General features: G+C 43.7%; 1 protein-coding gene across 2 annotated transcripts in view; it reads right to left on the reverse strand.

The window, feature by feature from the left end:
• Positions 1 to 26,439, reverse strand: part of PISD (phosphatidylserine decarboxylase) — a 149,864-nt gene that overhangs the window by 102,855 nt on the left and 20,570 nt on the right. For both annotated transcript variants that reach the window (XM_069215085.1, XM_069215086.1), the window contains exons 2-3: positions 17,410 to 17,489; positions 1,872 to 2,047 (exon numbers count right to left, since the gene is read on the reverse strand). In XM_069215085.1, coding sequence (XP_069071186.1) covers positions 1,872 to 2,047; positions 17,410 to 17,489 — 256 coding nt within the window. The remainder of the gene's footprint in view (positions 1 to 1,871; positions 2,048 to 17,409; positions 17,490 to 26,439) is intronic.

The raw sequence follows: 26,439 nt of genomic DNA on the forward strand, positions 1-26,439 counted from the left end.
AGCAACCAAACTGTTGTAAATGCCATTTGTCCGAAAGAGGGCAGATAGACAGATTTTGGTCTGACCCTTAACACAAACTAGCTTAGATGACAACAGTGGCTCCTAGTTGAACCAAGAGAACATTTGAAACGATACGCTGGCCTTGAAAAGCCTTCAAGGCATATTACCATAGGAAGTTGACACCCATTATGTCTGTGGGATAAAATTATGCCATCACATTTTACCACTGTGATATGAGGAAAGACCTCATCGGGTCTGAGTTTTGGAAATGTGCTACAATCAAAACTACATGTGCAAAGTGACCATGTGATTTAATCTCAGAAAGTCATTCTTTGAACTAAAATGTCCTCCTTGGCTGATGCTTGATATTTAGTTATAGATATTTATTAACAGAGCTTTTCTTCTCTGACGTTGGTCTTTAAAGAACCCCTCACCTGCCCCAAGACAACACAGAACACTCAACAAATTTAAAAAAGAAATACAATTGAAAATGTTTGTACCAGTAATTCCATTGAAGGTGTAATCTACAGTACTCTTCTCCCATTTAAAACCTTTGCTTTGGAATACTTTACATTTCCAAAAATAAGCATTTTAAATGACTAAAAACATTTAAAAAACATAAAATGTGCGAATAATTAGTATTTTGTCACAGAACCAAGGAAGGTAATAACAAATTCCAAATTGATCAGCAAGGAAACACTTTGCGGAAATGTTGACAAAATAATATAGAATATATTAATCAAGCAGATGGGCACCAGTCAGCAAAAGTTGAGTTGGGGATGCCGAACAAAACTGACAGAGAAGGTGTTCGGGAGAACAAGACAGTGAGTAATATTCAATTACTTGGCACTGCATTTTAATAAAGCGGGTACTTAAATCATCAGCTTGGCGTCCGGGCTACTCTATCCGTTGGGTATCACTGAAGACACTAACTTTGAAGAAAAAAAGAAGAAAAAAAACACTTCCGTGGTAAACCTATAATTTTAATAATTATTACCACACTGAAATCTCCATGTAAGAAATTGCAGGCGGCAAAAACCACTTAATTTTGGTCAACGCCAACATGTCCCACATCTTTCCTTCATTAAAACCAAATAAACAGATCTTATCCAATAGAAGCTAATTCAATGCCAATATTAAACACCAAATTATTCACTGACAATGCAAAAGCTACCTGGATAGTGAGCGTAGCAAAAATCTGCAGCCCATGAAACATGCTCTCCCTATTATCTGTACAAAATTTGGAATATTGCAGAAATCGGATATTCCACAATTAATTGTTTAGGTAATAACACATCAAGGTGTTTCCAAACCATCACAAAAAAACAAACAAATTAAGTCAGTATGGTAATCTATGCTCACTGGGAACTTATTTTATCCAATTATCCTATAGATTCGACCACAATAGCAGCACAAACTGAATATAAAACCAACAGGCAGAAACAGTATTTTTCTTGGCCATATAGATCATTACAAATCTTGCAAGTTATGCCACTTGACAGATCAATGAAATACAAATTTGCTGACTGCAAAGACTCAAATACTTTCAGTTACCGTGGAACGGTTAGTGCTCACATTGTGTTTTACGGTTCTTGCAGAACAAAAACTATTGCTCAAATTAGTTTTGCATTTATAGGTAATCCACACAAGCGCCAGCTCTCCTAAATCCTACACCCTGGGATCCCAGAGACAAATGTTGAAGCCATAAACTACATACCTTTTAAGGAGCCTCCTGATGTGGACAGAAGTATCTTTTGTTAACTTCACAGAAGTATGTAAAACGCAAACTTACTCAGAGAAAATGATAACATTTCCTCATTCTTACATGTGTGCATTGAGTAAGTAAATGCTTCATCCATTCCATGACTAACCTCCAGTTCATTTGCAATCTTTGGTGGAATTTCTATCCCTTGTCTTTCAAGCTGGATATCCTGGTACTTCCCATACTGTCTGTATCCAACATATCCTCCACCAGTGCCCAGCAGAACGTAGAGCGGTCGTATTCGTAATGCAAGTACGGCAGAGGCTGCATGGAACTTCCTTGCATCTGAAATTGTCAAAAAGAAGAGCAGATGTAAGATGAGTAGACACAATCAAACATGTGGGGGAAATAATCTTTTCACTGGGGTCCTAAAGAAAACAAGCATTGATAAAGCCAACAAGAGTCTAGCAGCATTACTGCTGCAGTGAAATTCTTTAGTGTTACCAACTATCGTTCCCAATGGTCCCAGTGACAAAGATTCCAGGAGCTGGTGACTAAATGAGCATTAAGCCAGGAGCAAAGTCACCAGTACATATGCACCCATTCAGCTAGGAGTACAACAACAAGGGCCTTTGATATTAATTTTTTCAAATTTAAAATTTAGAATTTAAAATATAGTATCAAAAGGTACAGAAAATAGAAGCAGTTAAGAAAAAGCAAATAACACAAAAATGCTGATAAAAGTTGTGAGCTCATGGTTTAGGAATGAGGTCAGGAAGAAGTTTAGAGTTAGAATAAAGGGTGAGGAATAATACAAGTTAAGATCTCCAGGTTAGGGTTGGAGTCCGGACTGGAGTAAATTGGGAATGGAGAAGAGAAAGCAGGGGCTGTGAAGGGAATGATCAGATGCAGAGGGAATACAGCAAAAGAAAGAATGTGAGAAGGGTAATGCCAAGATTCAGGTTGGCAGCAGAACAGCAAAGGAGGAGTGGAACTGGGTGAAAGAGGAAGGAAGAGAACAGTGCAGAGAAAATGGGTAACTAGCAGGCACCACAAGTAAAAGCTGAAGGAGGGATAGAGAAGAGAGAAGAAAGAGGATAAACAGGGATGACCACACAGTGGCAGAATGGGAGATTAAATACGCACAAGAGACAGGGACATACAAGGGAAGACAGCAGATGAAGTGAAAGAGCTAGGAGGGAATAAAGACACTGGATAAACATCAGAGAAAGAGAGGGAGGAGGACAGGGATGAACACATTTGATGAATGAGGGGATATATATCTCGTGAAGAAATAGCAACAAACAAGGGGAACAGTGGGGTAGACAGAGGAAGGCGAGGAGGAGGCACGGTGATAAAGGAGTGAACAGAGAGTCAATGTTCAAGAACAGGGAGGCAGATGTAAAACATCGTTGAGTGGAGACCCGTGAGAGGAAGAAGAAGAAACACAGATGTCAGAGGAAGTGAACTGAAAAGGGGAACAAGCAGGGAGGCTTAGGAGGTATACCAGGAATAAGTAAGAGCAGATGGTACAGCCCACCGACACCCAAGAATAATAGTTAAACAAGGCTTTCTGTTAACACTTGGAAAAATAATAATCCATTCTCAATATTAACCCAAGAAAGAAAAATCGCTATTGACCGATTATAAACAAGAATTGGCACAACCAACAGGTCTCACCTTTGAGTCCTATTAGCTTCGCAATGCCTTTTGGATATGCTCTAAAGCATAAGCAAGATCCTGTGCAGCAAGGTCAATAGCACAAAAAAAGAGAGAAGGAACATGCACACACCTACAATGATGCAGGCATTTTGTTTCTCTACAGATTAATCCGTTAATAAAAAAAAACAAAATACATGAAACAGATTATCGCATAAGTGCTTTTTTAAAGCAGAGTTTATATAGATTAATTAGATATTACCTTAAAAAAAACACATACAAATTCACTGAAAAACGCAAAGGGTACAGGGACGTTATAGTTAGGTTGACATTTTACTCATACAAAACCACAGAAATTCAGCAGTTATAGTTCGACTTATCTGAAGCAACTATAACTTGTGCCGTCAAGTATCTTTAGGCAACGAGTTATAGTTTCTTAATATAAATATAACTAAGTAATTTGGGCCCCCCTTCCCAGAAAAATAAAAAGCTTTGTCCCCCAGGTCTCTGTCCACTCTCTGCCCTCCCCACCTTTTGAGGGGTAAAAAAGAAGCATGGGAGACTGCACATTTATTTTAGTTTTGATGCCGATTCACGGATTCTCCACGAATTTGAGGCACATTTTTAAAAAAACATGTTTTTGGCCCCAAGTGTGGGCGCACTGCGACCCCACCACCAGGCCCAAGAGGTCAGGGTATTCCTACCATGTACACTTGTGTCTTTTTTTAGGAGTCAAACCGAGTCCCAAGTCTTAAGGTGGCTGCCACCACTTCCTGGATGAGGTAGTGGCAGCCAATCAGAGCTCACTTTGAGATCTGTAGGCTCCGTAAACCACTCCACTCGGACACTATGCCACTCAACTCCATGACCTTCCACAACATGCCACACCACTCTCTGCCATTCCATGACACTCAACTGTATGCACTTTACGACTCTCTACACCACTCCATAACCCTCCTCTCTACTTTACAACACTCTACTCTCCTTTAACCCATGCTGGTGTACAACATGGCTAAAACATTTTGGCACAGCCAATTGATCTTCCATAGGCAAGAACTATTGGCTTTGCCAATGCTTGTTGAACTTAGACACTGCCAATGTAAGAATGCAAGTGTGAAAAATGTGTGAGCCCAGTACCAGGGTATTGCTTAGTGAGTCCCCAGTCAGGGGCAAAATATATACATTAGGATCAACATGCCTGTGCCTGTTGTCGTACTTGTACAATCATTAGTTGGCTGGGATGGCAGGAGAGAGCATTCCTTGTTGACGTTTAACATTCCTTTCCTGATAAGATATGTTCCATTTTCCTTTGTATTATTATGCGAGAAGCTGAATGTGCTAATATTACCTGTATTGTGCGCATCTTTCCGTTTGTACTTCAGTGTCAAGCTGATAATAAAAATACATTTTTTTTTTTTTTTTTTTTTTTAAATACGCTTGCCAAGGCCAGATCTAAAAGCTTTGCCAAGGCATTTTTAACTGGCTTTGTACCAAAATAGGACTTTACCGTGCATTTAAACTAGTTGTACTTCAGCACAGTTTGTTGTTTGTCTGTCGCCACAACATTTTTGAGTTTTTTTTAATTTATTTTATTCAGTTTTCAGAATAAAAGTAGGAACCTGGACCTGCTTCTGTTCCCATTCAAAGGGTGTGGAGCCTGGCAGTTTGAGATGGACTGTACTAGAACAGAAGGTCCTATGCTGATATGCATGGAGCTACTCCCTTTTAGGTGGCCCAGTGAGCAAAAAGATGGAAAGGAATGCAACTCAGTAATAGCCAGTGGCTGAGAAAAATTAAAGCATTCCAACCATTATAGTTTTCATTTTTCTTAGTATCTGAAAAGAGTTCGTCCTTGACATTCTATTAAGGAATTGTTTATCAGATACGAAATTTTAACTACACTCTAAAGTGTCATATTTCAATACAAATAGTTACTCTGAATAACATTTTGCTATTCAAAAAATTGATCCTCACTAGACACGCTTTATGTGATGTGGCCTATAACACGCTGTATAATCATTTAAAAAATATAAAAAAAGAGACCATTTTAAAGGCCAGTAAGGGGACTAACAGTTTTATAGTGCATGCATCCCTCTAAGGTCTGACATATTATGGCGTGCTGTGGTGCATGCTGCCCAGCATAGCAGCCAGGCGACACACAGCAACAAGTAAAAAAAACAGAATTGGAAAAGGCAATACGCCTCGCCTTTGGGACCTATTGGCTTTGGCAATGTCTTTTGGTGATGTTATTCAGCATCGGTAAGACGCTGTGCAGCATGGCCAAAAGATAGAAAAAAGTGCAATGATGAGGCCAGGTCATTTTTATTTACTGATTGGAGGTGGGTCATAACATGAAGGAAAAAAAAAAAGAAAAAACACTATGTGGAGGGACCGGCGTCGTTTTGCTGACTGGTTTCCTCCGAAATAGATAAATAATATTTTTTTTTAAATGTAAGGCTGCTGTAGCGGGGAAGCAATGGAGAAGCAGGTGAGGGGGGAGCAGCAACAGGGAATTGGTCGGGTGAAGCAGCGCATGAAGAAGAAGAGGGCAGGGGAAACGTACATGAGGGAGAAAGCAACAAAAAGTACAGAGGTTGGATTTGGTGGGGGATACACACGTGGGAGCATCACAAGTTAGCAACACGAGGGAGAAAGCAACACAGAGTGCGCCTGGCGGGTATTTGGTGGGAGAAGAAGCCCACAAGGGAGAGAGCTGGAACACATACACTTTCATGGAATGCCCAAGGAAAAGGGAAAAAAATATTTTACTAAAAGAGAGCAATAGAAAGTATCAAGCTAGCCAAGCCAAAAGATTGCAAAAATAAACAACAAAAAACTAGGCTCCAGGGAAAGAGACCAACAACAGTGATAAAGACGGACAAGAAAAAAAATTAATAAAAAGCAAGCAAATGAGAGTGACTATAAAACCAATCAATGGTAAGAAATGGGTGTGCTCTAAGCCCACTAAATTCTTGATAAACACAGCAGATCTTTTCCAACCATACAGCTTGTGATGTCTGGTAGATAAGTCCTAAAAATGTATATCTTATTTCAAGACTAGGCAATCCATGGTGTTATAGCAATATGTTTTCTATGTAGAGGTTTGTATGGCACCTACTACTATCCGGGTAATGTTACACAGCATCCTTGCCATATACCAATGTACAGATGCCAAACTCACAGTATCACCTCCTCCTTATGGCCAGCATCCTTGACTTTAGTTGCTCCTTGTATTGGTGCCCCCTATTTCATACAGCAGGCCCTACTGCAAGTGGCATAATGTACCAGGACCAAGGATTGCTCACTCAGCTGAGCAGATTACACGCACCCTAGAGAGCAGTGTTAAGCAAGAGGACATCAAACCACATTATTTTACTGACACAATTTCAACAGCAAATATTCACATTGCTGCCCAGAGCAAATTCAGTCCAGCGTGCACTACACAAAAATCTCTCAATAAAACAATGACAATAATGAGAAACATATAAAGGAGCGCAGACTACAAAGAAAAGGGTTTCAAAGCACTTGACTAAAAGATGTTACTTACTCTAAGCCAACTCAAAAGTACTTATTTTGTAAAAATTCGGTATCGAAAATCTGTGTTGGGGGTGTGGGGGTGGGGGATGCCAGCTCGGTTTCTGTGTCACAATGGGTGTTGTGGAGGGAAAAAAAAAAAAACATTAATTTCCTATGTATACACTGTAACAGATCGATGTGCTCTGAAACTACAAAATATTTAAGGACACCAGAACACCACACATTATCTGCGTGCTATTTCGCTGCTAGACAGCTATTTCGTAACCTGTTAAAAAAAAAAATAGAAAAATCAGACTTTGCTATCTTGTGACTGTCTAGTCTCAGACGATAATTATTTCACTGTAAGGAGAGTCTGACACTGGCACAATCTACGTGGAAGAATGAAAAAATATGTACGCAACCTTCATTAGGTCTCACCTGAGACATATTGTGCGCTGTCACTTCCGAGAGGTTTGTTAACTAAAGCTTAAAAAGAGCTCCTATCCCACCCATTACTTTCCAGAGGTTGGCTTCATGGTCACATTTCTTCTCATTGGCCAGCGGCATCTGGTTTAATTCTGTCAGTTTAGAAGGATTTTGATTTCACCTCCTCTGACAACAGGAAAGCACTGCAGAGAACCCGCTGCATACGCTTTACTAACACCCTCTGCCTTGCTCACTACCGTTCACTAATTTGAATTGATGGTCTAAGTTTCTTTTGCTTTTTCTGATACACAGCGCTATCAGTAGACTACCTCCAAGGCCTAAACAGTGAACAAACATGTAGCCTGAAGGGAACGCGCTTCTACGGCTCCGGCTGCCTTGTCAGGTCTTGCCTGAGGCAGCACACATGCACCATCTCTTCAAGCTCTATTGTATCTTTATCAAACCTAAAAAGGGCTCAGGTTCCACCCACTGCTTACCATTGTTTGGAGTCTGTCATTCTCACTTCTTCCGTTTTCATTGGTCAGCGGCAACAGGGCTGGCTTCATTTTGCCAGCGGTCTTGCACCAGGCGTATTTGGGAGGATTTGTGTTTCACTTATTTAAATTCAAAACATACACAAACAGCGGGTTCGAACCGGCATATATCACATAAATCACTCCATTCTATAGAATGGCACTGTACGTCACTTTACTCCACCCTGCTACTGCTACTCTACCCGACTACATGCCTCTCCACTCTGACACTCTATGCCATTCTACAACACTATTCCGTGCCAATCCACTTTATACCACTCCACTCTGCGATACTCTACTCCATGCCACTACACTCTCCTCTGGACACTAACAATGAGCCATACTAACAGCAGACACACTGGTGTACTACATGGCAAAAACACATTGGCAAAGGCAATAGCTCTTGCATAGGTAACACCTATTGGCTTTTTCAAAGGTTATTACAGTCATGCTGGGACGAGCTCCCCACCAGTTAGCACGGACTTTAAACAATTTCCTGTATTTATTTATTTATTGTCATGTTCTCGAAGAAGAAAAGGTCTAAGCCGTGCTGCAGCTGAAACCTCTCCCCTGCCCAATATAGTCACTCCTATTCGGGCCTGCCTCGAGGAGTGTGTTCTGCTGTACAGCAGATGTCACCACCTCGGTTTAAATGTCTGTTTCCATTCGCATCTCAGTCGGCTCTCTTACTAGCTTTCTCTTGTTCCTTTCTCCCACCTGTCGCAGCTCGGGGAACTGAGATATTGGATCAACATGAAATTAATTCATAAGCTAAATAAACTGCCAAGGGAACAAGTTAAAGGACAAAAAAGAAAAATGTGAATGTCAAGACCTAACTGTGAGCTCCCGAAAAAAAAAAAAAAAAAAATGCGATATATCACTAGTGGTTAACATCTTATGGACTAATTCACACATACAAAAAACACCACACTGAATCCAAATTGTAAGTATCTGTAGTATAGAAAAGCCCACGCTCCCTACCAAACCTATGCAAATCATACTGCCAACCTAAGCTACAATTGTAGAAGGGATCATATTTCTACCGAGCAATTGCAACTTGTAATGAGGGATGCCCCATTTGAAAACAAAATAAAAATAAGGCATGAGGGAAGTTTGATGCAGGGTAACAAGTGAAGGATACGTGGAAAAATAAGAGTAGCGCAGCAGTGCTTCAGTGAAGGGGAGCAAGGTGTGCAGGGAGGAAACTGGGTGCGCTGTAGTGGTAGATGAGCGGAGGGCAAATATTGGGTACAGATCAGAAAAGGAAGTACTGTCAGGTTACTCTGCACAATAGCATCAGACAACTGAGGCACAGGAAAAAGAGTTAAGGAGATGAGCATGCATTGGCAAAGTCAATCGGTTGGACTTTAGAGTGCCAATGCGCAAACGGGCATTTACAAATTCTGCTTACTGAATGCGGCAAGCAGTGAGACGATGGATTGTAGTTTTCAGATGTAAAATAGCCCCCCATACAATCCAACGGAATCACTTCTGGAAGGGGAATGAAACACCAAATAGCTAAAACAAAAAAACAAAAAATACTCCTATAGGGAGCACAGACTGATTACCTTAAATAATTTGCAACAATACATATTGCATACAGCTGCAAAGTCAGACAAGGGCACAGGAAGCAAACAAGGTTCATGCAAGAAAAAATTCTAGGTCAAAATAATTACAAATGTTACATCCCAACAAAATATTCAAAGAATGGAGGCTGTTCAGATCCAAGCACACTGTGGTGTGAAATATAGTGTGGGTGAGCTCTAATAGTAAAACTCACCCTCCCAGCACTTGTGCATTAAAAGGCTGATCTTATGCCCCTTGCTCTGGCCACTGAAGAGAAGTATGCGTAATATCCCTTTGCCATAGATACATGAAACGTACACTAGTGACCAATCTAGGCTCATTACTTCTCGGTTCATTAGCTAGCTGAGCTCATCTCCCCTGCCATGAGTATGCCACCCTTCAGTTTTCTCCTAGAAACACGATAAATGCTTTAAACTCCAAGGGGTAAACAGATCGAGCTTTAAGGAGGGTCCGTGCTTGCAGAACAGCTACATAGCGTGCTTCATTTATGTAGATAGTATTCCACAATATTTATCCAGGGTGTTTCTCGCTGGGATGAAAGATTACAAATTCTATCTACTTGTATAATCTTGCGTAATATCAGAACCAGCCTGCTATGCTCTCCAATCAAAAACTTCCACCCAAAAGCAGTAGTAAAAATACAAAATGAGGTCAGCCTTCAACAAGTATTTGAAGAACTGAGGCCTCGGACACATAGCTAACTCCTAAAACGGGAGAGGCATATCACTGAAGAGCAATAATGTGCAAGTGATGCTTGTTGTGCATCAAGCGGTGTGCCTGTGTGTTTGTGGGAAGCATGCATTATTGCGGATCAGCTCTGATCTTAAGACGTCTCTCCTTTCTTACTCTCACGATTAGACCTTCGATCAGCTCTGTTAGAAGGAAGATCTAACTTCCTGATCGTGAGTGACTTCAGCTTGATATGCTGCTAGCTTCCGCCATACCTAAACCAACTCGGTGAGTGGAGGAAGCTTAACACGGATTTGTATTCATGCTCTATTAGTGGCAGCTTCCGCCATACCTACACACAAGCAATACCTAAACCAACTCGGTGAGTGGAGGAAGCCTAACACTGATTTGTATTCATGTTCTACTAGTGGCAGCTTCCGCCATACCTACACCAACTCGGTGAGTGGAGCAAGCTTAACACGGATTTGTATTCATACTCTACTAGTGATTGCTTCTGCCATACCTACACCAACTCTGTCTGTGGAGGAAGCTTAACACGGATTTGTATTCATGCTCTATTAGTGCCAGCTTCCGCCATACCTACACACAAGCAATACCTACACCAACTCGGTGACTGGAGGAAGCTTAACACGGATTTGTGTTCATGCCCTACTAGGGCGAGAGTGTGGACAGGGGTCAAGCATTCCTACCACCATGCTGTGCTTCCTCTTTTTTGTGCTTCCAACCTTTCTGTTTACTTGCACTTCAGGGCTAAAAGGGCAAATAAGGTGCTTAACTGGATAATCCTACATCACCCATTTGTTCTGGAAATTTGAAAAAAAATAAGAAAAAATAAAAATGGAAGAATGGTTTAACAGAACACCTAGCTACAGAGCCATGCACATATGTTCCAGTTGTAGCCAGTATAAATACTCTGTTAAATGACTGCAGCAACAAAAGGCCCACAATGAGTGGGACAAGGATCTGACTGTGGGGGTTACTGCAGGCTCACAAATATATTTGAACCACAGATGTAGGAGCAACATGACATTACAAGAGACTAGTGTTTCCGAAACAGAGTTGCGATTACAGACAATCCTACGGAGGACACTGGACTTCAGTACCCTTAAACCATCATCTTTGACAAACAGAACTCCAAGTGCCTTGATCCGATTAAGATGGTTCACTGACAAACTTTCAGTGCTTTAAAGCAGCCTCAGGTTGGCAATAAGTGCTATGCACAGAATCTACAATGTAACATTAGTGGGGCAGATAGGGAAATGTGCACGTTTCTCTTAGAAAAGCCGGAAGGTAGAGGACAGGCATATGAAATGTCTCTCCTTTTTTACTCTCAGGATTAGACCTTTGACCTAGTTATAACCTGTATTCACACAAAGACTAAAATATTGCAGATTTGGAATTTGTAAAAGGACATGTTGTCCTACTGATGCGATGCCAGAGAGGAGATGTGGACCAGTGGAAGTTTCCTCTGCGGACTGATGAGATAATACATCATGACAAAGCAGCCAATATTTGCATGGACACCAGTGAACTCAAGAGCCTGGCAAGGCTTGGATGCATTTGTCCTCCGATCACGGAGTCCACAAATGTCAGTAGCATAGACTGTCAACAAGCTTCGTGCAGCAGTATTAAATCACATGACAACTGATCAAGCAAGCACAGTGCCTGCTGACCAGCGAGGTATGCACATTAGGATAAAACATTGTTTTAGAAACAGCCGAGGGCATGGCATACTGGGTATGTGACTTCGGAGAACAGCTCATGAACAGGCTATCTGCTCTCACCCTATCACTTCACAGATCAGCACACACTGCCCCCCATGATTCTAATAAGACGGCATCAGACCGGGTGCACGGTTAGACTCTGGGTACAAGGTTTGAACCCAAATGCTCCTGTTGCAGAAATAAAAGTAACAGGCAATCGAGTGCCCGACACAGCACAGTTCATGGGTTGCCCCAGGTCTAGGACCACATAGGCTGTCTATCAAGCAACAGCATTTGAAGTGCAGTGTTTGGGACTCTCAGGTTCCTGACAGGTACTCAATAGGTCTGTGTTGCAGTGCAGCAAGTGTCTTACAAGCCCTCATGCAAACAGGTACCCATCAAAGGACAGTGCCAGGTCTAGAGTCTCCAATTCAACTCCACCTATCACAGCCTCGCATATCTGTAGCATGCATGACACTAACAGTATTCAGTGATAGAAACAGCTATCTTAAGACAACCAAAGCCTATTGGAGGGTACAAAACGTCTTTTAACTCAACTCTTTGGTAGCGAGAAGCAGGAGAAAAGAAGACAGTCGCTAGTGATTTAGTACAGACAAGCATGGTAAGGGTACAGAGAATCAGGAGGGCAGACAATCAAGAAGCAATTTAAAAGCCCCATGGCCAAAATGGTACCTCCATAAACATTCAACACATGGGGTACATGTGGCAGCTGGCGAGAATACAAACGCACAACAATGCTGGTGTTAGGCCTATCATCCTTAGCATGGTCTTCCCCCAAACTGTTTGCCTTGTTTTTTTCACATTCTTTTTGTTGGCCTTAGGACTCTGAGCACTTTACAACTGCTGACCAGTGCACGTGCACGTGCACATGCGTCTCCCCTAAACATGGTAACACTGGTGTATGAACAATTAGCATATTTAATTTACTTGTAAGTCCCTTGTCAAGTGGTATACCATATACACATGGCTGTAATCTAACTGCTACTAGTGGGCCTGCAGCACTAATTGTGCCACCCACCGAAGTAGTCCTTTAAACAGGTCTCAGGCCTGCCAATGCAGAGCATGTGTGTACAGTTTTACAGCCACTTCAACCTGGCATTTAAAACCCTTTGCCAAAACGTATGCTCCCATTTTATTACACATAAGTCACCCATAAGGTAGGACCTAGGTAGCCCATATGTCACCCCCATTTCAAAGGCATATTTAGGTACAAGTACTGGGTCTCTGACCCCACCAAATCAGACATTTCTGGACTTACATCAGGACTCTTGTCGGAAGAACTGTTGTGCTGCTTAAAGGACTCATCTGCTGGTCCATGAAGGCCAGCTTTTCTCTTGTATTGCCCTGCTGCCTGCTACTGACTCTGCTGAAGGATGGCTGCACTCTGCCTTCTACCTGAAGTGTGCTCCAAGGGCTTGTTGCTTGCCTCCTGTTGCTTGAGACTCAGATATATCAAAGTCTCTACCCCTGGCTCCTCTGCCTTATCACTGGACCCATCATGGAAATTGACACATCTATCTGTGTAGTAGAACTGTCGCATCGACCCAGTTGTGGGAGCAGAATAGAGACACAGCTCTCTAAACCAAGCCAGATGCATTGGAATTGCGCTTGGCCGCGGCAGTCGACGTAAATCAACACATCCCTCAGCTGCGTGGAGAAACCCAGCGCATCGCACTTCAGGAACCAATGTATCACGGCTCCAGCGCTTGTCGTTGGAACCAACACATCGCCATCACTGGGTGGGACAGACAGATGCCTCACTGTAAGGAAATGCCTCCTTGGCATGGTTACCCCCTGACTTTTTGCCTTTGCTGATGCTAAGTTTTGATTTGAAAGTGTGCTGAGGCCTGCTAACCAGGCCCCAGCACCAGTGTTCTATCCCTAACCTGTACTTTTGTTTTCACAATTGGCACACCCTGGCATCCAGGTAAGTCCCTTGTAACTGGTACCCCTGGTACCAAGGGCCCTGATGCCAGGGAAGGTCTCTAAGGGATGCAGCATGTCTTATGCCACCCTGGGGACCCCTCACTCAGCACAGACACACTGCTAGCCAGCTTGTGTGTGCTGGTGGGGACAAAACAAGTAAGTCGACATGGCACTCCCCTCAGGGTGCCATGCCAACCTCACACTGCCTATGCAGTATAGATAAGTCACCCCTCTAGCAGGCCTTACAGCCCTAAGGCAGGGTGCACTATACCATAGGTGAGGGCACAAGTGCATGAGCACTGTGCCCCTACAGTGTCTAAGCAAAACCTTAGACATTGTAAGTGCAGGGTAGCCATAAGAGTATATGGTCTGGGAGTCTGTCAAACACGAACTCCACAGCACCATAATGGCTACACTGAAAACTGGGAAGTTTGGTATCAAACTTCTCAGCACAATAAATGCACACGGATGCCAGTGTACATTGTATTGTAACATACACCCCAGAGGGCACCTTAGAGGTGCCCCCTGAAACCTTAACCAACTACCCATGTAGGCTGACTGGTTTTAGCAGCCTGCCACACTCGAGACATGTTGCTGGCCACATGGGGAGAGTGCCTTTGTCACTCTGTGGCTAGTAAAGCCTGTACTGGGTGGAGGTGCTTCACACCTCCCCCTGCAGGAACTGTAACACCTGGCGGTGAGCCTCAAAGGCTCACCCCCTTTGTTACAGCACCACAGGGCACTCCAGCTAGTGGAGTTGCCCGCCCCCTCCGGCCACAGCCCCACTTTTGGCGGCAAGGCCGGAGGAGATAATGAGAATAACAATGAGGAGTCACAGGCCAGTCAGGACAGCCCCTAAGGTGTCCTGAGCTGAGTTGACTCTGACTTTTAGAAATCCTCCATCTTGCAGATGGAGGATTCCCCCAATAGGGATAGGAATGTGACCCCCTCCCCTTGGGAGGAGGCACAAAGAGGGTGTACCCACCCTCAGGCGCAAGAAGCCATTGGCTACTAACCCCCCAGACCTAAACACGCCCTTAAATTTAGTATTTAAGGGCTCCCCAGAACCTAGGAACTCAGATTCCTGCAACCTAAGAAGAAGAGGACTGCTAAGCTGAAAATCCCTGCAGAGAAGATGGAGACACCAACTGCTTTGGCCCCAGCTCTACCGGCCTGTCTCCCCCCCTTCTGAAGACACTGCTCCAGCGACGCTTTCCCCAGGGACCAGCGACCTCTGAATCCTCAGAGGACTGCCCTGCTCTAAAAGGACCAAGAACTCCCGAGGACAGCGGCTCTGTTCACCCAAGACTGCAACTTTGTTTCCAAAGGAGCAACTTTAAAACAACTGCGTTTCCCGCCGGAAGCATGAAACTTGCTACTCTGCACCCGACGCCCCCGGCTCAACTTGTGGAGAACCAACACTTCAGGGAGGACTCCCCGGAGACTGAGAGACCGTGAGTAGCCAGAGTTGCCCCCACAGCGACGCCTGCAGAGGGAATCCCGAGGCTCCCCCTGACCGCGACTGCCTGGCTCCCAGATCCAGACGCCTGGTAAAGACTCTGCACCCGCAGCCCCCAGGACCTGAAAGATCGGAACTCCAGTGCAGGAGTGACCCCCAGGAGGCACTCTCCCTTGCCCAGGTGGTGGCTACCCAGAGGAGCCCCCCCCCCTTGCCTGCATCACTGAAGAGACCCCTTGGTCTCCCATTGATTTCAACTACAAACCCGACGCGTGTTTGCACACTGCACCCGGCCGCCCCTATGCTGCTAAGGGTGTACTTTCTGTGCTAACTTGTGTCCCCCCCGGTGCCCTACAAAACCCCCCTGGTCTGCCCTCCAAAGACGCGGGTACTTACCTGCTGGCAGACTGGAACCGGGGCACCCCCTTCTCCATTGAAGCCTATGCGTTTTGGGCACCACTTTGAACTCTGCACCTGACCGGCCCGGAGCTGCTGGTGTGGTAACTTTTGGGTTGCTCTGAACCCCCAACGGTGGGCTACCTTGGACCCAAACTTGAACCCCGTAGGTGGTTTACTTACCTGCAAAAACTAACTAACTCTTACTCCCCCCAGGAACTGTTGAAAATTGCACTAAGTGTCTAGTTTTAAAATAGCTATATGTGCTTCATATGAAAACTGTGTATGCTATTTTGATTATTCAAAGTTCCTAAAGTACCTACCTGAAATACCTTTCATTGAAGTATTACATGTAAAATTTGAACCTGTGGTTCTTAAAATAAACTAAGAAAATATATTTTTCTATACAAAAACCTATTGGCCTGGAATTGTCTCTGAGTGTGTGTTCCTCATTTATTGCCTGTGTGTGTACAACAAATGCTTAACACTACTCCTTTGATAAGCCTACTGCTCGACCACAAAATAGAGCATTAGTATTCTCTCTTTTTGCCACTATCTTACCTCTAAGGGGAACCCTTGGACTCTGTGCATACTATTCCTTACTTTGAAATAGTGTATACAGAGCCAACTTCCTACAATCACCTTCACTGCGAGGACCGGATAGACGCAACTCACCATGCACCTTGTTGTTGTGATCAGGAAAGGTAATTTATTCACTGGGCCCTGCGTGGGTCCAGCAGCCGGCCTGCCCTACACGGAGGTCAGCTCCAGCTTTGACTTTGCCCTGGTCCAGTGCTACTTAGAGTAACCCCTATAGCGTCATTTGCTTCTAAGCACTATTTTTACACTTATTCTTCTAAAATTCATAACTCGAATTCTACTTATTAGATTTTTATCGTTTTGATCTTGATTTATTCATAAATTGGTCTTTTTTTTTTTCTAAATGTGTGAAGAATCTTTTTGTGGTGTTTTCATTGTGTTACTGCGTGTGTGTTGCACAGATACTTTACACATTGCCTCTTTAGAGAAGCCTGACTGCTCTGTGCCAAGATACCAGAAGATGAGCACAGGTTATCTCCAAGTGTGTATCTAGCTCACCCGAACTAAAGTAGTGGTTCCTGCCTGTAGAGTGTGCTTTCTCAGACAACCAGAAACCCCACTTCTAACAGCTCGGCACTATAAGCATAAATCTTCAGATCCAAATCCAACACTACCTGTGCCCAGTTATCACAATTATCAACTGGGATGTATTTCATTCATTTGGATGGATTCAAATTAACATATACAAAAATAAATGTGAAAATAGCAGCAATGGGATAGGATCAGAGAAAGAAGTATTAGATCCAAGACGGACAGTAGTAGGTTAGAAACTATGTACTCAACAGAAGAAAAGGCTCTTGGCATATGGGAAATGAGCTGGGAAAAGGAGGTCATGAGTCTGGGAATGGAGGACTCTGTTCCTTATCTTGTACTCTGCGACTTTCAGTAGCAACATTACAGAAGAGGTATTGATAATTCATTATAAGTGGCCAAATGGGGGACAACTAAGATAAGACCCAAGTAAGAGTAAAATCATGCCCTCAGTGTGCTTTGGAGCAGTTGTGGGTGGGAGGGATTACCAGCCAACTAACAGGAGGGGGGCCTGGTAGTTATCAAACCCTGACAACAACCATTCCAGAGCAGAACAGACTGACTCAGCGCAGCCCTTGCCTCTTGATCTCATACCCACAACACCACTGCACACTGAAGCCCAAAAAGGTACAAAAGCAAAGCCTTTGACATGACACTCACCGGAATGGACATTTCTGGACGCCTTCTGATAGCTGGAGATCTGGAATTGCCATGGAGCAACCTTTATAAACCAGTGTAAACTGCAATGATGAAATAGAAGAAGTTAACCTCAAGAGTTTATCTTGTTGTAGCCAACAAAACAGACACAGAAAATACACACTTTGGTGCCACGTGGTCAGCATAAACACAAACATGAATCCCACATCAGTGTTCACAATACAGAATAACTGATAGGGACACAAATCAGTTCCTATGAATATTGGATACTATCAACTACTCTACATTAGAATTCAGCAATGGGTTATGCCAGTTCTCGTTCTGTTTCTGGATCCTAACCGCTGGCCAACTAAAGCAGCTTTTCAGGAGTAGAGATTTGCAAACCATACCAAAGTAAAATAAGACAAGCTTCAAAATATAGACTAGGAAACTGAATGTCAAAAGGCAGGACTAGAGACTTCGGATTATGCTTTCTCTACTACTCAAAACGGCAGCCAATGAAAACCCCAGAAACATAAAACATAACACTGCATTTCTCATGAATCTTAACACTCCCTCAACCACAGTCCACCAATCATACACCTATATGACCCATATAACAGTAAGGCACCATCTTGAATGCCTCTTTCTTTGCTGTACTCTTAAACAATCTACTATGCTCCACTGGAATTTACTCTGCATCACTGTACTCTAGGCCACTGCATTCTATGCCATGCTCCGTCACAGCACGCTACACATCAATACACTCTACACCTCTTTACTCAAAACCAATGCACTGTACACCAATCTACTCAGCACCAACATACTTTAAGCCACTCTGCTAAAGGCCACTGAATGACACTCCACTCTACGATGCTCTACTCCATTAAACTCTTCTCCATGACACTCTACAACACTACTTCACTCTACAACACTCAAAGCAACTTCCTCTATGCCACTTTACTCCACTCTATGCCTCTCCACTCTAAGGCAATCTACTCAGCTCCGCAACACTCTACTCCACTGTTCTGCGCCATTCCATACTACTCAACCCTTCTCCACTCTATGCCCTTCCACTCTCCACAACACACCAATACACTCCCCTTTACCCCACTAACTTTTAGCCATGCTGAACAGCTGGTGTTCAAAATGGCAAAAACATATTGGCAAAACCAACAGCTCTTGCATGGGCAAGATCTACTGGCTTTGTCAATGCTTGCTCTAATAGTCATCCATCTTTCACTGTTTAATGTCCATTTTCAGATCTTAAGAAAATATTTGCAATCCTTAAACAATATGCTTTATTTAATTTTCCAGAATCATAGACGCTAGTGATGTGTGGGTTACCATAGAGGGACCCCAAAAGACAGCTTGGCTTTCCTCCGTAAAAGGTTGACCTGCTGCTGTACTATGTGCAGAGAAGGCAGAACAGTCTCCACATATAACGTGCTCCAGAAAAAAGGAGAATAATGCGCTCTTTCATACGAGAATCCCACGTATGGGACATCCCACCACTCGCAAAGTGATGCAAGGGACCTCACGTCAATGGAAGCCAGGTGCTGCATCTCTATGTAGGAAAAAGTTACTCCCAATGGGAGGATTCCGAGTGGTCCAACAAATACAGCCCCCGTCTTTCAGTTCAAAATAGACTGCAGGGACATTTGTGGGAAGAAAGCCCCTTACTTTGAGTTGCATACCACAAACTCCCTCCTCTTCATCAGTGCAGCACCATTTCCACTGGTCTACTCCACAGATATAGTATCCTGAAAAGTATGGTGGTCAAGCTGGAGATAAACCGAGATTCTGTGCCCATGTGAAATATTTGGCAATAAGGGAAGTTTGGCTGTGGTTGCTTGATGGCTCTTCGTCACTGGCCCATACTTTTTTCAGTCTTGGCCTTTTTTTGTACAAATTGTTTTCACTTGTGTCAGTTCAATTGAATTGAACCAATACTAACTCAGATGCCACTGATTTGTTAGATGCAAACACAGGACAGAAAAGCCGACATGGATGCATTTAGTAACCTTTGTGATTGTTGTCAAGCTGGAACGGCATGACGGGGAATGCTGTAGCATGAGTGGAAAGGTTCTCAAGGTAGGTCAATCGAATTCAGTGTATAATAAACTGAATTTTTAATTAAAGTATGTGGCACCAAGATGGGTACATGCCATACAATATACAGAATTAGAGAAGTTTGTCACCAAGTGGTTCTGAGATACAGCAAATAGTCATTAAGAGCGAAGCCCAAATTGTCTCTGATGTCCCCGAGAACCCCACAGTGAAAAACATTAGTTATTTACTTTTTACCCTTTGACAATTGTATGTTGTGCGTGGCCCCTTAATCGTCTGCCCTTGCTTTCAACAATAATGGAGTGCCATGCACAACATGGTTTCTCCTTTGACCTGTCCCACATGTAAAACAAAAAAATACATCCTTCCACCCACCTCTACAGCCTTCTGAATCTGCTCTCATATGTAGCAGAGAGCAAGCACTGTGTGTCCTGTCATTCCTCTAAAACAAAGAAATATTGGGAAACAACTTTTGTTTCCCATTCTTGCTACTTCATGGCAGCAAACGGGAGGATTTCAATCTCAGTTATGTATGGCCCTTACAGAGAGCCACTACTGTGAATGACAGATTCTAAATCTGGTTAGTGACTGCTGTAACAAAGCAACAGTGGGAAACAAAAGATATTTCCGACTGTTGCTACACCATACAAAGGTTCCAGGCACACCAATGGGGTTCTCGGAGTGCCTTTTTGGTGAAGGACTACATGGAGAACAGAAAGCTTAGATTTGTGAGAAGAAGCGCGTGGGTGGAGGAAGCGAAGGCTAGTATATATTTTTTTGCATTTGATAGCAAGAGAAAATACCATGTTATGTATGGCTACCCCATTACTACTTTGCCTGGGCCAGAGGATTTTGGAGCTATACATTATAAAATCAGAGATGGGTAAAATTGAATGGAGATGTTTTTTCACCACAGGTTTCTGAGTGACATCCTAGGCAACTAGAGCCTCGCTTTTGTCTATTTTATGTCAACCAGAACCCTGCTCCCTCCTTACTCTGTTTAGTTGACGGTAGAGACAAATGATTTTGGGGGTTACACATAACATTATAGAATGCTGAAAAGTGAAAAATGCGGATGCTTTTCACCTCATGGTTTTATGTGTCATCATAGAGAACTTGAGCTTTGCATGCATCTGTTTTCAGTCAATCAGAATACCTCTATGAAACAAAATCCCCATTAGTCCTTGTTACCCATCTATACATCCACGCTCATCGCTCTCTATGACAGCCACACTTAATGTGCATATTGAAGGAATACAGGGATTATAAAAGCGCACACTGATTAATATCTGCCATTTTCAACTTAAACTAATGTGACAGTGGCTGGCTATTGTAAGAGGCTGGCCTGGTTTGTAGTGGGTACCTAAGGTACTTACACCTTATACCAGGTCCAGTTATCCCTTATTAGTGAAATGTAGGCAGGGTTCTAGCAGCTTAGGCTGTCTAGAGGTAGCTGTAGCAGAGCATCTTGGGCTGAACTAGGAGACATGCAAAGCTCCTGCAATACCACTATAGTTACGCAGTACTTATACACAATAAAAGACAATACTCAGTGTTCCCAAAAATAAAGGTACTTTATTTTAGTGACACAAAGCCAAAAATATCTTAGAGTCAATACTCCTTCTGGAGGCAAGTATTATACACAATATATACTCTAGTAACCAACATCAGGTAAGTAAACAGTCATAGAATAGTGCAAACAGTAGAAAATACATTAGATTGCAATGGGCCTAGGGGGGTAACACAAACAATATACTAAAATAGTGGAATGCGAATGTCAAATTCCCCCCTAGGCAAGTGTAGTGTGTAGAGGGGTGCTGGGAGTGTAGGAAAACACCAAAGGTAAGTAAAGTAACCCACCACAGAGCACAGGAAGGCAGGAGTAAAGTATAGCAAGTTTCTTCAGGACACACTACAAGTCGTGATAAAGGAACAAAGCAAGACTGCAAGCAACAAACGATGGATTCCTGGACCTGAAGACCTCCGGAGAGACGAGACCAAGTCCAGAAGTCGAAGAAGAGTCCAGAAAGGACATGAGTCCCATGGTGCAAAAGTGGATTCTCCGGTCAGAGGAAAAGTACAGAAGAGCACCAAAGAAAGATGGCTGCGGGTTCCTGGTTGGTGCAGGAGATGTCCGTCGAGTTGTTGGATGCAGGCTGTTTGCGTCGCTCGATTCCGCCAACAAGCCTTGGTTCAAGCAAGTACCCTCAAAAATGTAAAAAATGAGCTGCCTGGACCCAGGAGGGACCGGGGGGTCTCAACTCAGACTGAGGAGACAGAGGGGGCTCCAACACTTCAAAGAGCCCTCAGAAGACCAGGCAGCATCCAGGGGAGTCCCAGAACACAGAGACAAAGAAGATGCAAAGTGCAGTCGTTGCAGCACTACATTGGAGGGTCCCACGCCGCCGGAGAACAAATCAGGGAGCTGTGTGTCACAAGATGGACTGCTGGGGACCTAGGCTACGCTGTGCACGAAGGATTCTTGAAAGAAGTGCACAGAAGCCCAAAGAGCTGCAGAAGACGCGGTGCACAGGGGTACTGTTGCAGCACGAGGAGGCAAGCTCTTACCTCCACTAAATTTGGACAGCTGGACCTTTGGACAGTCTGTGTCACTTAGGTCCACCACCTGTGTTCCAGGGAGCATGCTCATCGTCAGGAGAGGAGTCCCAGAGTACTGGATATCGTCGCAGAAGGGTGCCTGCTGAAGCAGGGAAGTGACTCCGTCACTCCACGAGAGATTCCTTCAGTTCTTCTGTGCAGGGTGAAGACAGGTAGTCCTCAGAGCATGCACACCTTGGTAATTGTTGCAAATGCTGGCTGGAGCTTAAGTTGAGGTCACAGGAGTCGTCCTAGATACTTTGTTGCAGTTACAGCGGATCCTGGAGCAGTCTGCAGTTGATCCAACGGTCAGAAGCTGAAGCAGGTGATGCAGAGGAGGCCTGGAGGAATCTTGCAAACCGAATCGGAGGAAACACCCGGAGGAGAGACCCTAAATAGCCCTGAGAAGGGGGATTGGCTACCTACCCAGGTACACACCTATCAGGAGGGGTCTCTGATGTCACCTGCTGGCATTGGCCACTCAGAGGGCTCTAGAGGGTCCACACACCTTGGAATCCAAGATGGCTAACGCCAGGGACACTCTGGAGGAGCTCTGGGCACCACCCCTGGGGTGGTGATGGACAAGGGAGTGGTCACTCCCCTTTCCTTTGTCCAGTTTCGTGCCAGAGCAGGGACTAAGGGGCCATGAACCGGTGTAGACTGGATTATGCAAGGAGGGCACAGAATGTGCCCTTCAAAGCATTTCCAGAGGTTCTGGGAGGCTACCCCTCTCATGCCTGTAACACCTATTTCCAATGGGAGAGGGTGTAACACCCCTCTCCTAAAGGAAATGCATTCTTCTGCCTTCCTAGGATGATTGAGCTGCTCAATCCCCAGGAGGGCAGGAACCTGGAGGTCCATGGTGGAGCCCCCAGGGTGCATGGGATTGGCCCCCCAATACCAGATTTGGATTGGGGGGACAATTCCATGATCTTAGACACCTCACATGGCCATATCCGGAGTTACCATAGTGAAGCTACATATATGTATTGACATATATGTAGTGCACGCTTATAATGGTATCCCCACACTAACGAAGTCCTGGGAATTGGCCCTGGACGATGTGGGGGCACCTCTGCTAGTGCAAGGGTGCCCTCACACACAGTAACTTTGCACCTAGCCTTCAGTAAATGGAGATAAGACATACAGGTGACTTATAAGTTACTTAAGTGCAGTGAAAATGGCTGTGAAATAGGGTGTGCACTATTTCACTCAGGCTGCAGTGGCAGTCCTGAAGAAAGGTTAGGTTGAGCTCCTTACGGTTGGCAAAAGAAATGCTGCAACCTACAAGGATCTCCTGGAACCCCAATACCCTGGGTACCTAGGTACTATATACTAGGGACCTATAAGGGGGGTCCAGTGTGCCAATCAGAATTGGAATATGGAGTCACTAATGTATAGAGACAAATTTGGTAAGTAGAGAGAGCATAAGCACTGGAGCTCTGGTTAGCAGAACTTCAGTGACACAGTCAAGCATACTGACAGCACATATAGGCCACAAGCTAGGAGCACTAGGACCACAAACTAGGAGCACTGGACAAATTTGGAGCAAATAGTGCTCCTAGTTTGTGGCCTATATGTGCTGTCAGTATGCTTGACTGTGTTACCCCTAGGCCCATTGCAATCTATTGTATTTTCTACTGTTTGCACTATTCTATGACTGTTTACTTACCTGATGTTGGTCACTGGTGTATATATTGTGTATAATACTTGCCTACAGAAGGAGTATTGACCCCAAGATATTTTTGGCTTTGGGTCACTAAAATAAAGTACCTTTATTTTTGGGAACACAGAGTATTGTCTTTTATTGTGTGTAAGTACTGCGTAACAATAGTAGTATTGCAGGAGCTTTGCATGTCTCCTAGTTCAGCCTAAGATGCTCTGCTACAGCTACCTCTAGACAGCCTAAGCTGGATAGCAGGATCCCAGTGAGACAGGCAAAACACACTGAGAAACAGGCAGACATTGGGGGTAACATGCCAGGAAAGAGTACTTTCCTACAGCTATACTAGCACTGTAGATGAATGGACTATTTACTTGTCAAAACTACTAATGTCATCAATGCTCCCATCGCTTAACACCAAGTGCCAAAGGATATTATGTTGAGTAATTAATATTTGCTTTAGAACCATGTAGTGGGTGAAATTCACTTGCACATATCAACCTATTTATTTTGTAAAATGTGAATGGTTGGCCTCATTCTTTAACAAGTGCCTATTAAAACCTTTTTTGGGTCAGGGGCATACTTAATCTTTTTATTAGTTTTTTTGATTATTAAAAAGACAGTAGAGCTGTCATGTGCAAACAGTACAAGCACACATGAGGGGAAAACACATGAAAATTGTTAAAGTGAGCATCGTAACATTACCCTGGGTATGAGGGTTCAAAGCCATGGAGACTGACAATGTAATCAAGGTGGTTATGCACGAGCCAAAATCAGAGTGCAAAGAGACTAGTAAAAAGTGTACAGAAGCAGGACACATTTCGTAGATATGTGGACCCCAAAGTCAAAGGCTTACTTAAAAGCACACTTGAACAATCTGAAAGTCAGACACCGCTATATGCTGCAGTTTAATCAGCATTTTGTTTTCTGGAAATGCCTCACAGTAACCTTGACCGCCCACCAAACTTCCAGCATTGAGACAACAGAAGCTACTGAACAACATTTCAGCACACAAGAATTAGGCACACCGAGTGCTAGAGGTGCCCTTGAAAGCAGTGTGTACAGTACATTGACAATTGGGCAACAGCATATTACTACATCGTAACAGGGCACTGCCAACGGGCACTCTTATCAAGTCACACACTGCTTCACAGCAACTCTTTTCAACACTGACATTTCCGCTCTCTGAAGATAGCATGCGCATCTTGCCTCCAGGTCCATCTTTTCACCTTTTGTCTCCTTTCCCAACCAGCACAAGCTCCTCCATTCACCAAGTCATCCCTCTCTTTCATGCCACATTTTCATTCCTTTGGATGTGGAAAGTGAAGCTTCTTCTCAGCCTCACTGTTAATAGCCTTACCATGTTAATAAGTTGGATAAGCATTGGGAATAAATGTGAATGAATGTCTTCCACAGAATATAAACAATGTCCAAGTGCTAGAGATAGCAGGGGTCTGGTGAGGTGCCTGCATCTTCATAGGGCACCACCTTGTGGTTGTTAAGCCTCTATGTCTGACGGGGTAACAAATGGTGTAGAGTGGGTGATGTATGTAAAACATTTATAAAACAAGCAGTTGCAATGCAGTAGGTCTCGCATTTTCTTGAGTTAGAGCTACTGGCATTGTAAATTCAGAACTGGGCTTTTCTTGCCACATAAATTGGTCAGCCCTGTCTCATAATTTTGTCATTTCCTGCCATGTTTTGGAGGTCACTAGTTGCTACTGACATCAGAAATCACAAGCCCTTGAGGAGAGACGAGAAGATGACTGCAGTACCTCCCACTGTGTAAATGTCTGAACAGAAATTGAAAAATAAGGCTGAAAAAAGTACTTTATTTTTATATTTACAAAATGAAACGTCTTGCAAGCATTCTTGCCTCCAATAAGCAGAACAGCCTGAGAAGATTTATGACCCCAATAAAGGAGATAAGTAACTCCCTGTGTGTGTTCCGAGTGCTGGAAGGGAGGGTTCCCTGGAGAGAAAGGCTAAGTAAGTTTCACATCTTTGATTCTAGGTTTACCTACATTCTACCAGAAAGGGCACTTGGTGGCTTTCGTGAGCAGCGAGCTAAAGGACAGGGTGTTTCTTTTGTAAAATAAGCTTATTTTAGGAGCTAGAGATACATGAGAACAGCACTAGAATAAAGCCCAAAAAAAAGAAATCCCAGCGACATGGGAGGAACGCAATGCTGCAATAAATTGCAGGCAGCTACCAACCTAAAACACCCCCAGTGAAAGGGGAGCACCAAGGAATTAACAAAAATAGTCCATCACAGCAACGGATAAAGAAACCAAACTGGAATAATACAGTAGTTGGCCACTGCTCTGAACCAGAAAAAGGAGGGCGAAAGAGGCAGAACTGACCACTCGCGAGCATGAATTTTTAATGGACACTACAACCAACAAATGAAATCGCTTTAAGCCATAAGAAGTATACCAAAAGTATACACGAGGTCGAACACTTATGCTCGACCTAAACAGGGGCAGGCCGAAGCCACATGGAACTAGGGGCATATAAGCAGTAACACAAACAATGGTTCAAGATAGGCCATACATTTAGGAATGAACAACTAGTATTGCAAATGTGTCAAAACAGAAATTGCATAGAGAAAACAATTAAAAAAAAGCCAGGTCAACTTGAATAAATAATTTAAATTACCTCACACAATATAGAAGTTTCAAGAAAATAGTGCTTTGTGCTTAAGGGATCACACAGCGGTCCAT

The sequence above is a fragment of the Pleurodeles waltl genome, chromosome 11 (genome assembly GCF_031143425.1).
Source record: "Pleurodeles waltl isolate 20211129_DDA chromosome 11, aPleWal1.hap1.20221129, whole genome shotgun sequence".
Taxonomy (NCBI): domain Eukaryota; kingdom Metazoa; phylum Chordata; class Amphibia; order Caudata; family Salamandridae; genus Pleurodeles; species Pleurodeles waltl.